This window comes from Kwoniella dendrophila, chromosome 10 (assembly GCF_036810415.1).
Source record: "Kwoniella dendrophila CBS 6074 chromosome 10, complete sequence".
Classification (NCBI taxonomy): domain Eukaryota; kingdom Fungi; phylum Basidiomycota; class Tremellomycetes; order Tremellales; family Cryptococcaceae; genus Kwoniella; species Kwoniella dendrophila.
In genome coordinates, this window is record NC_089485.1 from 1272488 (window position 1) to 1290578 (window position 18091).

The following is an 18091-nucleotide window of genomic DNA, read 5'->3' on the forward strand; positions in this document are numbered from 1 at the left end:
TAGAAGAAAAGATGGATCCCGGCTATGGCTTGATGTGTACTATTGTAATCCGGTATGTATCGATGTGGAATAATATTGATTATACGGTCATACGGCTATGCTCGAAGTGATACATCATCTTGCCAGCTAGAAGATAGCGGTAGTCCCAAAGGATACAGCTGTCAGTTCACCAACGCTGGATTGTAAGCAGTCATTTGACATCGTATTTTCATCAGAATACTACAGTAGTCCTATCAATATTCAAAGAGACCGATGTATGATAGACACCGCAGTTTACCGATATACTCTATGCTCAACTTCTTGCAGCACGCGAATTTCGTAATTAGAATTGAAATTATGGAAGACGGCGAGGAAGACATGCTGTACCACAAGTCATCTGGAATGAATTCGTGTGCCTCAGAACATCCGAAATCAGGAGGAAAGACTTCATTGTCGATTTTATTATCGTGTGCGTTTCGATATTTTGCAATGTAGCTTGCCCCAGATGGCCCTATATCGACACGCAACATTCGGCGAATGGAGCAGATGTCTGAATCCATCGGTCCTCGAGATGGAGATTGGAGATTGGAGATCGCAGTTGGGGATTGGGGATAAATTTGGTGATAAGATATTCAGCAATTAATACATTTAGCAGAATTCCCAATTTTACTTTTAAAGTTGGGAATATGATCTACAAAGACGTGATAAGGTCCTCTATCGCAACGTAATTACTTTACTCAAAATTCCCAATTTTGACTTGACATGAGAATGGAAATGTGGGACTTGATGATAGTCCCCACGTAGTCTCCGGAAGATCTCGCAATCAAACAATACTTTAAAAATAGATAACATGCTTATAAGGATAACCGTAATGCGAATAAACGGGTACCTTTTGATAAAAAGCCTCTGAAAGGATATGTGTTACGTTTCATATGAAAATCAAGCTTTGAATGCTGGACCTGTCACGTAGATTGGACTACCTCCTAGTGTTTTTGAACTCTGTCTGTACCTTTTCAAGGTATGTGATATGCGGCAAGGACGGACCGATGATAAAGTCTGGCTGTATAACCAATAAGATGTTTTGACCTTATCATTCTGGGAAAATCCTTACAGAATATCGTCTACATATTTAAGTTTGATATCCATTCGATCACTTGATCCTCCGGGCATTCCTTGAAGATCTCACGACGAAAAAACACTTTTCAAACTCGCAATTCGGTTTCCAACTTTTTAGTCTCAATCAGTTACTTCCCCTCATATATCGTTAAAGGGGTAAACGCGGTTCACCGTATGGGCTTCTACGAGCTTACGATATGTGAAAGTGGAAAACCGGAGATTCCCCGTGGTGCATAAGTAAATATATCTTGATAAATCCTATTAAAAGGTACTTAAAATCTCTTAGCTCAGAAGAGTTTTTCTTAAGCGGTACAGGTAAGGTTAGATCTCCTCGACTCTTTGTAAGTTACCGAAGAAAACTCAAAATCCGCCACAAATGCTCGTCCTCTTCTTTTTCTTTTTGTTTTCGGCTCATGAACCTGACAACCAATTCCCTCATTCTAGCACATCAGACTCAACTTTCATCCTTTCGAAACAATTCATGAAGACCTTTTTTTCGTTTAACCTTAGTCGTTTCATAAGCAATTGAAATCGTGCATAGCACATTGGCTGTTTCCCAGTCTAAACGAGCTTTTAGACCTTCCGCGGCCGTAGTATAGGGTATATCTAATATGAATCATACATACCTAAGAAGTAGCGTGGAAAAACTAACTGATGTAAGATATGATGTGTGTGGCTTGCATGAAAACTTCCGAAGTGGGGGTTAGCTCCCCTTCCAAGCGTGGTAACTATACGAGTACAAATCCGATCATTTTGATACCTTCTTCCCTACAGATTTTGACCTGAGTTTGTCCGCTTTTAGCGCTAAACCTCTATACATTACGATATGACATTCAGGGATAGACAGGAAGTCGGACCGGCGGTGTTCAAGAGTATGTGATCTGTTTTGAAAGGGTAGAACCGGCGGCACCTCGATTAACGTAACGTCATACGAGAACATTACCCTTGTTTTCGTTTAAGACTAAAGGTGTTTTAGTAACTTGAAAATTTTCATTTTTTGGCATTTTGATATTACAAGTGGGTTTGGTTGTTTGTTTCGAATTCATGATGGATCCTGAAAACATCTTATAGCTCTGTTGAGGTACACAGGACTAAGGAGTAAAATTGGCTGGTCTAATTCAGGTTGGTGTACGGATCACTCGGGCCGCGTATAATCTCAAGTACAGAGGTACAAAACAATTAAAACCGAAAGCTCAAGTCATAAAACAGTTTCCATCGTCAGATCATGAAAAGATGGGAAATTGGGAATTTTTTTTTCGCTTCTTGGTCTTAGTTTGAATTGAAATTGACAAAAGCAAGAAGACACGTCCCAGAGAATGAAAGATATGGTAGAGCGGAAGAAGCTATAGGCAACTGTGAACTGTAAAAATGATTATTTTTTATTGAAATTCTCCGGTTAATAAGAGATGATAGGTAAAAAAAGTAGTCTAAATCACAACATTTTTCCTTTATGTTATTAAAAAATAAGAATTACAAATAATCATCTGTTTTCTCTTTTATCCTGTATATGTAACATGTATGATGACGTTCTATAATCCCCATGCTTATATGAAACGAGGGATATGTCTTACTTCGTCTCCTTCCTATTTGTTATATGAACGGAAATTGGGAATTTTAGCATAACAAGCTGAGGCGTTGTTTTTGTTTTTGGTAGTTGTTGCCGTATGTACGGATAATATACCTAAAACCTTACCGGAAGGGATACATTTCATATGTATTCCACCTTAATTCCCTCTTCTCGATCAAAAACAGAAAATAAGGGTCTTAAAACCAAGGAATTTGATTTTGATTATTTTCGGATTATTCCCTATCTTTCAGTAAAGTAACCAAGTAACCGAAAAGAAAAGATGAATATGCATTTGACGTTCAAAACAATAACAAAGGAACCAAGAAAGGTACGATATCCGAGGTTTAAATTTTTTTTCTTTTTTCAATCTCAAATTAGGAAACGAGTTAGTCCTGTAACATGATGTTGATGGCTTGAAAAGTAAAGTAATCAACCCCGATGATATCTCCAAAGAGTAGTGACACAAAAGACCAAAAAAAGTGGGTTAAACGAGAGGAAGAACAATATTTTTGTATACAGAATACCCCAGTTTTGAAAATTTTTAGACTAGCATTGGAAAAAATAACTAGTTGATGCGGGGACAACATATTCCTTTTGCCCATGGATAAAATAATATATAAACAAGTCAACAAGTAGCCCCTCTTTTCGTTTTTTTTTTTTTTTTCTTTTCATCTTATTTTTATTTTTTGTTAGGTTGTGTCTGAATCAACTAACATATTTACATAGTCTTTTCTACTTTTCTCTTCTTTGTAGGTTAAAGACATATACCAAAAGAGCTGCTTGCTCTATACAATTCATTTAGATCCTCATCAACACATAATTCATTCGTATCACATATTCATTCATCACACGACAAAAACTTCCCTCTCACTCTCAACAACATGTCATCCTCACCAGTTGAAAAACCAGGTGCCATTGGTGGTACCGGACCTTTAGTCAAATACGGTGGTTTAAACGGTAATGCTTTATTGTATGCCGTTGTAGCTATTGCTACTTGTGGTTTCTCTCTTTTCGGTTATGATCAAGGTAAGTTTTTTCTGCTTCTTCCTTGACTGTAAACATTACAATATTGTGTAGAATGTAAAAATCTTCTATCACTATCTCCTATCCCAATCCGAATCCGAATCCGAGCCACTGTCGTCATTTCGTCATAATCATCACTCTTATTACTCCAACAAAAACGGATTCTTTTTTACCTTTATTTTTCAAAATTTCTCCGATCAAAAACTGACTTACGACTCCTGCCTTTTCCGTCCTTTTACAGGTTTGATGTCCGGTATCATTGCTTCAAGACAATTTAACACTGAATTCCCTGCTGTGAGTTGTCAACATTCATTAATTCCATATAACTTGATCGCTTTTCTGCATCTCATCTCATTTAGCTAATCTCTTCACCAATCTTGAATGCATATAGACCAAACAAAGAGACGTCAATGATGTACACGCTGGTACCGTACAAGGTTCAGTCACTTCATGTTATGAAGTTGGTTGTTTCTTTGGTGCTTTAATCGCTTTCTTCATCGGTGACAAGATGGGTAGAAGAAAGATGATGTTTGGTGGTGCCGTTGTCATGATCATCGGTACAATCATCTCAGTCACTGCTTTCGGTCCAGGTGATACCTCAGGAAGAGGTAACGTTGGTGGTTTCGTTCAATTCATCATTGGTCGAGTCGTTACTGGTTTCGGTAATGGTGCCAACACTGCTACCATTCCATCATGGGTAGCTGAAACTTCAAAAGCCCACAATAGAGGTTTCCTCATTTGTATGGAAGCTTCCACCGTCGCTGTCGGTACCGTCATTGCCTACTGGATTGATTTCGGTCTTTCATACGTAGACGTGAGTCACGGATATATGTAACTTACAATTTGACATTCATCGCTGACTATCCTCTCTATATGTTTCATAGTCATCCGTCTCATGGAGATTCCCTATCGCTATGCAAATTCTCTTCGCTTTAATCCTTATCGGTGGTGTTGCCGTTTTACCCGAATCACCTAGATGGCTTATCGCTCACGGTCAACCAGAAGAAGGTCTTAGAGTTATTGCTGCTTTAGATGCTCGATCAATTGATGATCCAGTTGCTATTGCCGATCACAAAAAAGTTGTTGATGCTCTCGCTGCTCAAGCTCAAGCTAAAGCTACATCCTCAAGAGATTTATTGAAAATGGGTAAACAACAACATTTCAGAAGAGCTATGGTTGGTGCGTCTACACAATTATTCCAACAAATTGGTGGATGTAATGCAGTTATTTATTATTCAACAGTATTATTTGAAAATCAAATTGGTTTAGAAACTCAATTATCATTAATTTTAGGTGGTGTTTTATCAGTTGTCTACATGATTTTCGCTTTAACTTCATTCTTCTTAGTTGAAAGAGTTGGTAGAAGAAAATTATTCTTATGGGGTACAGTTGGTCAAGCAGTTTCAATGTTTATTACATTTGGATGTTTATTACCTGGTGATGCTCAATCAGCTAAAGGTGCTGCCTTTGGTCTTTATTTCTTTATCGCATGGTTCGGTGCAACATGGTTACCTTTACCATGGTTATACCCAGCTGAATTAAATTCAATGGCAGTTAGAACTCAAGCAAATGCTGTATCAACTATGGTTAATTGGATTTTCAACTTTACAGTAGTTCAAGTTTTACCAACAATGACAGCATCAATTGGAGCTTATACATTCTTATTCTTTGGTTGTATAAATTTAGTTTTTTTACCATTCATTTACATTTTCTATCCAGAAACTACAGGAAGATCTTTAGAAGAATTAGATGTAATTTTCGCTCATGCTCATTTAACTCAAAGAAGACCTACTTTAGTTGCAGCTGAATTACCAAAATTATCAGATCATCAAATTCAAGAAATGACTGAAAGATATGATATTCATGGTGGTGCAGCTACAGAAGATCCTGAAGCTTATGGTGCTCCTGTAAATACTGAAGTTGATACTTCTTTACCACCTGTACATCCACATGATCACGTTTCAGGAGATGTTACAAGAGTCCCTTCCCCAACAAGATAAACAATAATAATTATAATAAAAATTTTAAAAAAGTTGGGACGAACGAGGAGTGGAAGGAAGGATTTTTTTATAGGAGTAGAAGACGATTTTCTCAGAATATCCATATAGACAACAACAACTTTATATGTTTAGAAGATAGAAAAATGCAGATTTATAGAACAAACAAAACTTGAATCATGTAGCTCTTAGCAGATTTCATTTGATCCAAACATCGAAATAAACACAAAAACCAGAATCAAAATATAATATAATACATCTCGCACTTAGAGCATAATCATCTTTTTACATAACTTCACATATACATTATAGATTCAATACATTTTTAATACCTTAATATTTAATACCATTTCTCATGCAGATATGATACCTATAAATAATATCCATTTGACCAAGTGTACAAAAAATACCCATGACTACGAGTAATTTGCTAAGCCGCGATGATTAAGGAGAATACTTACATCTTTGCGATTCACACGACAGAGTTCACAAAACACAACTCATCACCTCGAATCGAGATTATAATTGCAAATGAACGCATAATAGCCAATCATTGTCCATGACTGATGGTTGATCTTTTGGCGTTTTTGGGAAACAATTAGACATGTAAACATACATAGCGCATAAACATATACGTATAACAGACATATCCAACGATCCAACTAAGAGTGATAGATGTGGAAATAGGGATTATTACGAGAGGTAGTCAATTCGAAACTGTGGGAGATTACGATTGATACAGTATGTATCAATAGGTATATTTCCGAATTCTTCACAAGTATTTACAATACACCAGATAAACCTATTATCTGACCTAGTCCACCACCCGGTGCACTGTGATCGAGCAAATCACCATTCATCGTCTAATCTTCTCTTACCCGATGTGAACCGTGACATGGGTATCCCAATTGAAGAACCCAAAGTAGGTAAAGTGCTTAATTTTCTTCGATTGCGTTCTTCTTCTAATGCTTTAGCTCTATTTCTTCGAGCTTGCATTTGAGGATTAATATAACCATTACTGTTATTATCGTCGTTATTTTCCATGGTGTTTATAGAGCTGTAAGCTTGTAAAGGTTGAGGTCTTGATTGCGGTTTAGGTTGATTAGGGAATGAATCGTTTGAAGGTAAACTATCTATACCAGAATTAGGTAATTGTTCTTCGTTATCATTACTATCATCGTTCTTATCATCCCTCTTCGTAGATAACCTATACCGGAAATCAGAGTCTGACCTTGAAAGAGGATTTGCAATCTTTTCTTGTGATCTCATTTCATCCTTTTGAAGTTGAGTTGAAGATTGAGTCTTTGGCGGTCTACCTCTACGTTTAGAAGGTTGTGAATTTGATGAACCACTGGATATTTCGATGGCATGTTCTTTCGACTGTCCAACACTACTGCTTGAACTACTCTTTTTATTATAACTTTTTCTGGGTGCATGAGAGATGGGATTCCATTTTATCGGTTCACGAAGTTGATTCGACATTGATCTTGTAACGGGCCTGTCGGAAGGATCGGGAATAGGAGAAAATTTTGCTCTTTTCGGGCTTGTCGAACTTTTGGAATTTAAACTGGATTCAGAATCCTTGTGGATATCGTTAGGTATTGGAGAAGTTTCACGTCCAGATATACGACCAGGATCTGGTAATAATGAGCTGCCTTGTCCATTCAGTGTACCTGAGGTATTTACCCCTGTTCTAGCAGGAAATTCGGATACAGTACCTTGCCCAGTAGAACGTTTCGTATTTCGATCTGGTTTAGGTGAAGATCTTTCGAAAGAATAGGTAGTATACAAAGAGTCGAACATGTCCAAGTTCGATCCTGTTGGCGGATCGGGGGTTGCTAAACGACTAAATTGTCCAGGTTGTTTAGGCTGTTGGTTGTTATCCTTTTGATTTTCCAGTAATTTGGCCTGAGACGCTGCCACAGAAGCTAAACTATCTAAACTGTCTCTTTGGGTGGCTTCCAGAGGTTCAGTGATACCGTTATTGATGTGGGAATGTTCTGATGTATCAACGTGTGATATAGGCTCGTATGGACTTGTATTAGTCGCTGTAGGTATTTTGACGTCCCGAATAAGGGTTTTCAATTCACCTGATAGATTTGTATTCAGTTCGCAAGCCTTTATGATAATATCGAGCTTGTCGTTCATTATGATCAATTGTTCAAAAGCTTGAGCGGATGAGGTAGGAGGAGAAGGCGTTTCGGGAGTAGTGGAGTTATTGTTGCATTGACTATTAATGACGTGTTGGATTGATGGTTGCGATTGACTTTGTGCTTGAGACATTTCATGAACTTTGACAGTCAGAGCGTCCAGAGCTCCCTTAAAAACAACCACGTCAGTGATCGCCTGAGGTAAACCTTGAAGAGACTGAAGTGAAGCTATCACTGTGTCAACACTGTTAAACTTTGTGACCACATGATTGAGCAAGGTAGTCAATGCCTGAGTGAAGTCAATCAGTTAGCCATTGTACCTGTGTGAGGGTTACTTACGTCTTGAGTGGCTGTTGTACTTCCACTATTGAATGTACTGCCAGGACTAGTCTTGATATGTGGTATGAGTTTTGCGATACAGAGAGACGATGTATTTTCGGGAATTTTGTTGATCCTGTCAAATATATTTTGGAAATTATCCAACAAAGAATTAGTAGTAACTACAATCTCAATGTCGCCATTGGTTATTAGCAAAAGAAGTTTCCAATATGAAGTAAAGCAAAGACTCACGTTGATTCGCGACTTCCTCAGCAATTTCATCCCTTGTAGCTAAAGACCTTTGTCCCAGTTGTAGCTCATGGATTTTATCTCTTAATTGACGATTATCATGTTTCAGCGTGGTGATTTCATCCTTGAAAGAAGTTATATCGTTTTGTAGATTATCGAATTTAGCTATAAAACCTCTGATATTGTCTTCAAGAGCATTATTCTGTTTGAATGACTTTTCAGCGAAATCTGAAATCGCAATAGGAGAAAGCTCAAGTCAGCTTCTATCTTTCAGCAACGAAATATCAAGGCAGGATTCTGACTTACCATTTATCGTTGATAAGATCTTATCTACTCCAGTTGGCTTTTTCTCTTTACCTTTCTCATAAATTTCTTGAGCTGTTCTAGGTGTACTGGCTGGTGTACCAGCTCTAAGTGCGATTGTACCTGAACTTCCGGCTACAGTAGAATTGGTGTTGGTTCTTGAAGGTGGTCGGTATTGATCGACAGGTCTTGTACTACTTCTAGACTGACTGGGTGGAGTACCATATGGTGTAGGAACGGAAGAGGCTGGTACATACGATCGAGAAAAAGGATCATTCGAGGGTTGATATTGAGAGGAAGGTGGGGGACTTTGAGCAGGTACAGAATATCTTGCTTGAGAAGAATATGGAAAGAGTTGAGATGGTGGAGGATTAGATGTTGTACCTTGTGGATAAGGGTTTGGATTCACTGAACGAAGAGTGGTCGGAGTTACCGGGGGAGGTGGTCTGAAGGTGAGGGGGTTACTGGAGATAGAGGAGGACAGTGAGCGTAGTAAAGATGCAGTATCTGACATCGGAGAGCACCTTGTCCTTCAGGTTATAGTCAAAGGTAATTTCGATCAGTACTTGGGATACGATGCAACTATATGATCAGTATATAAGAAACAGAATAAATCAGGAAAAGAAAGAAGGATGGATAAGGAAAGGAATTGATCAAGATGGTGATATATATATATTTGTTAGTTGACTGGACTATCCAATTTCCTTTTCCTGAAGAAACAAAAGTTAGTCGCGGTAGATGGTAAGATCATTCATGAAAAAGGAAAAGCAATCATGTTGAAGGTCTGTGCGTTAGCTGATCAGTACATACGTGTAGAATAGATTTTCGCACAGACCTTGATACCAATATACCAATATACCACGATCTTCTTTCAATTCTATATCCACCATCTTGCATTCTATTATTATATATATATATGTTGCTGGCTTACCCAATGGGGAGATTATACACAAGTTGTTATTTCATTCCATGCTGAGCTATACATATGAAATGTTGGCAGTATTCCGAATATGTTATCGAGTTTTCTAGTATAACAAATAACAGCTCCGTTCATAACGCCAAGGTGTATATGATAGGTCTTTTGGGTATGTTGTCTCGTATAGGAGGATATGTCATATGGTTATTGAGTTTTCGCCAAAGGTCGAGTGGTCCATAATGTGTTGGCGCGTTGTTTCAATGCAAGGTAAGGTATATGCATGAGTTACAGAGAATTTGAGACTAATATTGTGAAATCGTGTTTTCTCGTTGGGAAGGATAGCTCATCCCCAGCAGCTGTGAGTGCATGCTTATTACTTGGTCCTATGATTTGCTTTTAAAATTTGCTTCCGGATGTCGGCAAGGTCCGACTTTGACCTGTTTCAACATTTAATATATTCGATCGATGACGATATTTGATATTTGGTTGCCTGCTTGAATCTAAATATTTAATGTTTCCGTTCCCGATCGAATCTCTGAAGAAAGACATCCCGTATTCGATCTTTATCTTTATCTTCAAAATTGTCAAGATAGGGAATTATATGAAGATGAATGAGAACGATACCTAATAGAGTAATTTTGAATAAAATATGTAAACAAAAGTTTGACGTCAGCTAGTCGATAATTGATCGACAAATATAATCAAAAAACATTAGATTCAGTCCTGATGTTTATCGTTTTGGGCTGCTGAATCTGTGATCTGTGATCAAAATATCATAGTTCCATCTCATCCCTAGTTTACAATTTATCGTATTCATCAGATTCGTTACTTGAATGTTCTCACTTACAAGATCAATATCAAGATCAAATACAATTAACATCTTTACAAGATTCACTACATTGAATAAAAGTATATCTTTTATGCCTCAATTAACATTATTTTCAGATCCAAAATCTAAATCATTAGCTTTATCACCTAAAAAACCTACTAGTACTAGTACCACTACTACACGAAATATTCATAATAGTCCTGAATCAAGTAGGAAAGCAGCATATACGAAAAAAGGTGAAGAACCAAATTTATGGGAATTACATCATATTCAAGAAGATATGGCAGCCATTTCAAAAAAAAGACATGCTAAAGATGATGATGTTTCTACTGAAGAAGCAGTAGTTGAAAATCCAAATAAAAAACGAAAAGCAGGTAATGTATCTTCTGTGAAAGATGTAAATAATAAAGAAATAGATCAAGGTAAAGATGAAGAAATGAAAGGTCAACCTGATTCTAAAAATGGTCATTCACCTCAAGGTGGTGGTGTCGCTGGTGAAAAAGGTCCAAGAGAAAAAAGAAAGAATGCTTACGAAATAAGTAAGTTATTTCAGTCAATAACTATATAGAGTGTGGGGATTGGAATCCGGTATTTGTTGTATAGGTAAACAAGTTAAGCTGACTACTTTACTGGATGTAGAGGGTAAAATAGCTACCGCTGAAGATGCTGCTAGAGCAGATGAAGATCCACCAATGAATCAACTTGAAAGGTTAATTGAGAAAGGTCATAAAGAAATAGAAAAAGGTGAAAGTGTAGCTTACTGGATGAGAATGGAAGATTTGCGAAGTGAGTGAGATTACCATCTAATTTTCTTAATTAAGACAATTAAATTTATCGATTTCATTTACGTTTGTGTGAATAACTGATATTTTCGTATAGTTGAGGATAATACTGCGTTGTATAAAGCATCTCAGAAAGCTCAGGAATTCAGTGTACCTCTTATTGCATTATTCGTATTTAGTCCAGGAGATTATAGGATACATGATAGAAGTAATAAGAAGATAGATTTCATATTGAGAAATTTACGTGTTCTCAAGGTATGTTGTATATCTCGGATAGCTCAATTAACACTACATATAATAGCCCAGCTAATTTAGTTAATATTTTGCATAGACCAAACTCAATGAAATGAATATCCCTTTACATATCCAATCATATGAAAAGAGATTACAAATTCCACGACGAGTCATAAAAGAAATATTACCTTCTTTAGGAGCTAAACATTTATTTACAAATATTGAATATGAAGTTGATGAATTAAGAAGAGATATCGCAACTGTAAAATTAGGTAGAGAAAATGGTATAGATGTACAATGTTTACATGATAGATTAGTGGTTCCACCAGGTAAAATTAAATCTCAACAGGGTAAACCTATGAGTGTATTCAGTCCCTGGCAGAGAGGTGAGTTGATCGAACCCTCCAAATCCCTTCTTTTGGAGATTGGTTCAATGATCTCGAGCCAGAATCAGTTGACAGAGATGACTAAAACGGTTTATTGGGTAATTTAGCATGGGCGAAATTATTGGATCAACAGCCGAAATATCTTGAAATGTCACCATCACCAAAACCCAATAATGAATCGATAAAATCCAATGATAAATTCGCTAAGCTATTTGAAGATAAAATACCAGACCATATAGAAGGATTTGAATGTCCAGAAAGTGAAAAATTGAAAGAACTTTGGCCTGAAGGTTTGGATAAAGCTAAAGAGGTGAGTTGGGATATCACGTATCCATCTGATTGAATACTGCTTAAATTCAATATGTCATATATAGTTATTGGATAGATTCTTTCACACAAAACCAAGACAAAAACAATTTGAATTTATATCACCATTAAATCCAGGATATGAAACATCTGCAAAACAAAGTAGAATTCAATTATATCAAACGGGTAGAAATTTAGTTGATGGTGATAATTCATCTAGATTATCACCATATTTAGCTGCAGGTGTAATTTCTTCAAGAATGATTTTGGCAGAAGCTAAAAAATTAAATAAACAAGGTAAATTAGAATCTGGTAGAGATACTGGTTTAGGTATGTGGGTACAAGAAGTTTCTTGGAGAGATTTTTATAATCATGTAAGTTAAAATTTCCCTTCAATTTTTTTGTTTTGTATTGCAAATGAACACCACATTCGACCTAAGAATGTCATTTGTCATTTGTCTAATTAAATGAAGAACGATGACTGACTATGATTTACGTTGTTTCCCACCAAACCGTAATAGACAATGGCAACTTGGCCTAGAATATCAATGGGAAGACCATTCTTAGAAAAATTTGCTGATGTTCAATGGGAAACCAACGAAGATCATTTACAAGCTTGGAAAGATGGTAAAACTGGTTTCCCAATTATCGATGCTGCAATGAGAGCATGTAAAGCTCGTGGCTGGATGGAAAATAGAGTTAGAATGGTTACTGCTAGTTTTTTAGTCAAAAGTTTAATGCTTGATTGGAGTGAGTCTAGTGTAGTCTAGCGAAACTGATAAAAGGTGGAAATTCTGTTTGTATACTAACCTGCTTGTCCGATGGTATATAGGATTAGGTGAAAAGTACTTTATGGAAAGTTTCGTTGATGGTGATTTAGCTGCTAATAATGGAGGGTGGCAATGGACTGCCAGTGTAAGTGAATCATATATAGATGATTTATGATGACGATAGCTGAGCCTCGATATTTGTTCGTTTTGACAGACTGGTACCGACCCACAACCATTCTTTGTGAGTATATCAAGCTTTATAGCCACATATAGAGATATTGACCTTGTTTACTGATAAATCGTTATAGAGAATATTCAATACACTTACACAATCTGAAAAATGTGATCCAACTGGAGCGTATATAAGATATTGGGTACCTGAACTGAAAAATTTAAAAGGTAAAGCTATTCATGATCCATATCATCAAATGCCAAAGAATGAATTTAAGAAATTAGGTTATCCTGAACCTATTGTAGATCATAAGAAAAGTAGAGAAAGAGCTCTGTTTAGATATAAGAATGTTGGTGAGAAAGAGGATGGTGCATAAATAAATCTAACGTATTTGTACTATTGTGATGATGTGCCACATTGGAACGTTGTAACACCGAGATTGACATGTATGATGGTAATATGTATGGTTTTATGTATATTACGTATGCAGTATGATCGGACGTCATCGGCAAGGTTTAAAAGGCTATCCAACCGAACAAAGTCGAAAAAATAATCACTTTGATAATTACCGTCATCAACACTCCATCTGAATCTTCTGATTATATTGTTCAGTATCAAACCATCATATTCCATAGTCCATCTTGATAAGGACCATTTATATCAAGTCATCTAGAGATTGGGTTACTTGAAAAGAAGAATCAATCATCATCTAAAAAATGGCACCAATCGCCCCACCTGCACATATCGTTACACCTTCACAACCTATCATTCCACCTCCTCCTCCAACATCAGCAGCAAGTTCATCATTAATAAGTCGATCACAAAAATTCATTGAAGAAAATCAAAAATTAATCTTATTAGGATGTGCCGTATTAGCTGCATCAGGTGCAGGATATTATTTATATTCTTCCAATAGATCATCATCATCATCCGGTGGATCTTCTGCTTCAGGTTTTACATCCACAACCGATTCAACTTCTAAAGAAACTGGATCATCATCATCAAGTTCAAAGAAAAATAAGAAAAAGAAGAAGAAGAGTAGCAATTCAGATAAATTCGTTAAAGGTGAAGGTGATAAAGGACCTTTATTAGAAGAAATTGAACAACCTAAAAAAACAACTTCAACTTCAACTTCACAAGAAGAGACAAAAGTTGAATCAACTGAAAAACAATCACAATCACAATATGAAAAAGAAGAAGGTTTATTAGCTGGTACGTAAAGTCATATTTGATTTCATCGATTACTTCCTATTCCACTGCGATGATCTTATATAGGTAGACGTAGAGTAGAGGAATTTACTTTGGATTAGTAGAGATAACTGGGGATATCATACTAATTTTCATTCGTCTGCTTTCATAGATGTTCCAGATGCTGCTACATTAGAATCAATGGATACAACAGTAAGTTGACCCTTCGAACCTCGATGATGGGATGGATCAACCGATCTATTTTCATTACATTTATAATATCAAGATGGCTAATAATCATTTGGTTTTTCACTAATTCATTAGGCTAGAAACAACCTTGGTGCTTCATTAAAAGATAGAGGAAACAAACTTTACTCGAAGAAAGATTTCCAAAAAGCCGTTGAATGGTGAGTCAAGCGGTCGAAAATATACCTTCAGCTTTTTTACGATTTGTTCTGTAATACAGAGATGTCAACTGACAAACAAAATTTCCAGTTATACAAAAGCAATCGAAGTTTCGATAAGGAAAGATGCAGTTTTCTTCTCAAACAGAGCAGCTTGTGAGTGTGCTTCTCGTCATAATTGCTTCTTTGATTTATTGCTAATGGCATATAATGTACATTTATTAGGCTACACAAATTTCTCTCCACCAGAATATGCTAAATGTGTAGCTGATTGTGATGAAGCTTTAAAACTTGATAAAACATAGTAAGCTTCATGTATAGCTAATTAGCAAGCACGAGCCAAACTTATATGACTTCATAGCGTTAAAGCTTTAAAGAGAAGAGCTACAGCTTTAGAAAACTTAGGTCGGGATGAGGAAGCTGTTCGAGGTAGGTCTTATATCTATTTACCTCTTCTTGATTGACGAGGTTTGACCGATGGTTTTCCAATGAGATTAGACTTCACCGCCACAACGATCATTGAACGATTCCAAGATGAACAAGCTGCCATGTCTGTAGAAAGGTGTTTGAAGAAATTGGCACAGAAGAAAGCCAAAGAGATCCTTGAGGTAAGTTAGCATAATCCGCATTTCTCCGTGTGGGACTTCATAGCTGACTTGTTCGTTCTCGACAGACTCGAGAACCAAAACTTCCTTCCCCAACATTCATCTCAGCTTACCTTTCCGCTTTCCGATCTCGTAAGTGTCGCTCCTCCACTCTTATAAGATTGTTCAGTACTGATGAGTTCATACAATCCGTCAGACCCTAAACCAACATTACCTGAAAACCCATCCCAAGGTGATCAAACACTTTTACTCGCATTTGAAGCACTTGAAGCAGCAGATTATACACATGCAGTAACATTTGTAAATGAAGCTATTGATCAAGGTATCTCTTCAAAAGATGGTCAAGCTGAAGCACATAATTTAAGAGGTACTTTTAAATTCTTAATTGGTGACTCTGAAGGTGCAAGACAAGATTTACAAAAATCTTTAGATATTAGACCTGATTTCGTACAAAGTTGGGTTAAGATTGCAAGTGTACATATGGAATTAGGTGATTCAGCTTCAGCTTTCGGTGATTTCGAAGCTGCTATAAGACATAATTCTGAAGATCCTGATATCTATTATCACAGAGGTCAAGGTAAGTTTTTTTCAGATTATGCGATAAGAGTTTGATGACTGATATTATTACCATTCTTATGATTCAGTCTACTTTATCATGCAAGAATTCGATAAAGCTATTGCCGATTACAATAAATCAACTGCTCTCGATGGCTCTTTCATCTTTACCCATATCCAAGCTGCTGTAGCTCAGTACAAACAAGGAAATGTAGGTTCAAGTATGGCTGCTTTCAGAAGAATCTTGAAAGATTTCCCAGATAAAGGTGAACCAAGTAATTACTAGTGAGTAATATCATCGTTGTCGAAGACATTGTCATTGTTCAATTACGGAGTAAAGCTAATAATCATCTTCTCCACACAGCGGTGAACTCTTACTTGATCAACAGAAATTCCAAGAATCACTTGAAAGATTCGATAAATCAATTGAGCTTGATAAAGAAAGGTGAGTTCATATTCTTAGCTGATATTTTCAGTTTGTATTTTAGCTGATTAACTTCGATATGGTTATTTAGAAAACCAAGAAATGTATTACCATTCGTTAATAAAGCATTAGCATTATTCCAATGGAAACAAGATATAGTTGGTGCAGATAAATTATGTCAAGAAGCTTTAGAAATTGATCCAGAATGTGATGTTGCCGTTGCAACATTAGCACAATTAAGTTTACAACAAGGTAAAATTGATGAAGCTATAAAATGGTTTGAAAAATCTGCTCAATTAGCTAGAACTGAAGGTGAATTGATTAATGCTATCACTTGTAAGTTTATTTTCATATCGTAATATGTCATGATCCAATAGATAGTAAAATCACTACTAACTAACTTAAACTCTCAATGTTGGAACAAACAGACGAACATGCAAGTAAAGCTCAAGTACATTTCTTGAAAACTTATCCTGAATTTGCTGAAAGATTAAGTCAAATGGCTCAAGGTATGCAATAAGTGGTTAAAAGATGGTACTGGATAAAGTAGGAAAGGAGAAGAAGAAATATGTTAATGGTTGAATGTAGATAAAGGTAAAGAGGACTAGGTTCGGGATAAGTTGAAAGAAGAGAAGGATTGCAGGGTTTGATGATTTGATTAAATTCATTAATAACGAAAGATATCATAAACAACACGAACGGAGAGAGATCACATAATTAATTCGCATTTTATATGATATTATATACGCTTGAATACGATGCAGATGCAACTACTCTTGATTCTTGATTTCTGCGTGATTGATGCGGTAAACGAATCGGTTCACTGCGACTAGACATAGCGAATAATGGCTCATCTATGCAAGTTGCAGTCTTCCACCTAAGAATTAGCTACATCTCACATTAGTCTGTCAGGTCTAACAGGTCCCGTCATCGAAATCGTATTCGCATACAAAGAATATTGCAGTTTTGAGTGTCTTGTGCAAGTGATTATATGTGCAAGTGATTATATTGAGTTGATTTGGTTTATATAAAAGTGTATTCATCGCAATAAACAAGAATATAATAGTACAGAAAATTAAAATCAATCTATCATTATTAATGAGATGTACGAACTACCATCCCTCTTTATTTCAAATCATCCACCAAGATGATCAATTTTTTAATTACAAAAAAACCTGAAATAACGATGGGAACTAAGATGTTCTTCTATTTATCATAAAATACTCTCGCACCGGGTTGACGCTCGACTTGATCGTGATTTTTATTCTAAAGATAAAAACAGCCCATAGGCACTGAATTTATTGTAAGATATTAGAATGGTTTGGGATAAGGAGCAACTTTTGGGGAAGTTTACCGGGGCTGCCGCACTGCCTAAAAAGGCATAATAAAGAAGAAGAAAAAAGAAGAAAAAGAAAGAAAGAAGAAGAAAGTTAATATATATGTACTCGACTGTACGTTGACGTAGAGAAACGCGTTCAACTATTCTAATTTTTATCATGATGATACGGGATTATACGGAGTTATGTTTTAATCACAAAGTAAAGTGGCAGTGGAGGTGGTCCATCTATAACTTGTATAACTAACTTAACATGAAACAGGGATAGAGGTTTGTGCATTTGTGTTTTTTAGTTTGATATGTTAGTTAAGGTGAGCCTTTGACGACAATGAATAGTTCTAGTATAGTCTTATAATGATAATATTGGGGTACAGGACAATGCACGGGGTCACAAAATAAACGAGAATCATCAACTCCGCTCCACAGGCTATGCAATATGGAACAGACTAGAAGGGGAACGAAAGAGTTTTCACGACTTGTAA

At 36.4% G+C, this 18091-nt stretch overlaps 4 protein-coding genes across 4 annotated transcripts; 3 read left to right on the forward strand and 1 right to left on the reverse strand.

The window, feature by feature from the left end:
• Positions 1–3543: 3543 nt before the first annotated feature.
• Positions 3544–5685, forward strand: L201_007430 (uncharacterized protein; the record flags this gene model as incomplete). The annotated part of the gene is made up of 4 exons (XM_066223137.1): positions 3544–3688; positions 3927–3979; positions 4077–4499; positions 4570–5685. 4 exons carry the CDS (start codon positions 3544–3546, stop codon positions 5683–5685), a joined length of 1737 nt encoding a protein of 578 aa, XP_066079234.1.
• Positions 5686–6531: 846 nt separating this feature from the next.
• On the reverse strand, positions 6532–9216 carry L201_007431 (uncharacterized protein; the record flags this gene model as incomplete). Its single annotated transcript, XM_066223138.1, has 4 exons — positions 6532–8121; positions 8172–8332; positions 8403–8627; positions 8706–9216. The coding sequence occupies 4 exons, from the start codon at positions 9214–9216 to the stop codon at positions 6532–6534; spliced, it is 2487 nt and encodes an 828-aa protein (XP_066079235.1).
• A 1322-nt stretch (positions 9217–10538) lies between these two features.
• L201_007432 (uncharacterized protein) lies at positions 10539–13473 on the forward strand (the record flags this gene model as incomplete). Its single annotated transcript, XM_066223139.1, has 11 exons — positions 10539–10821; positions 10864–10986; positions 11087–11233; positions 11327–11484; positions 11561–11849; positions 11957–12159; positions 12224–12529; positions 12677–12905; positions 12988–13070; positions 13140–13166; positions 13234–13473. 11 exons carry the CDS (start codon positions 10539–10541, stop codon positions 13471–13473), a joined length of 2088 nt encoding a protein of 695 aa, XP_066079236.1.
• Positions 13474–13813: 340 nt separating this feature from the next.
• On the forward strand, positions 13814–16793 carry L201_007433 (uncharacterized protein; the record flags this gene model as incomplete). Its single annotated transcript, XM_066223140.1, has 13 exons — positions 13814–14309; positions 14458–14498; positions 14610–14692; positions 14781–14845; positions 14915–14993; positions 15051–15118; positions 15188–15297; positions 15363–15426; positions 15491–15871; positions 15939–16134; positions 16214–16294; positions 16365–16609; positions 16702–16793. The coding sequence occupies 13 exons, from the start codon at positions 13814–13816 to the stop codon at positions 16791–16793; spliced, it is 2001 nt and encodes a 666-aa protein (XP_066079237.1).
• Positions 16794–18091: the final 1298 nt, after the last annotated feature.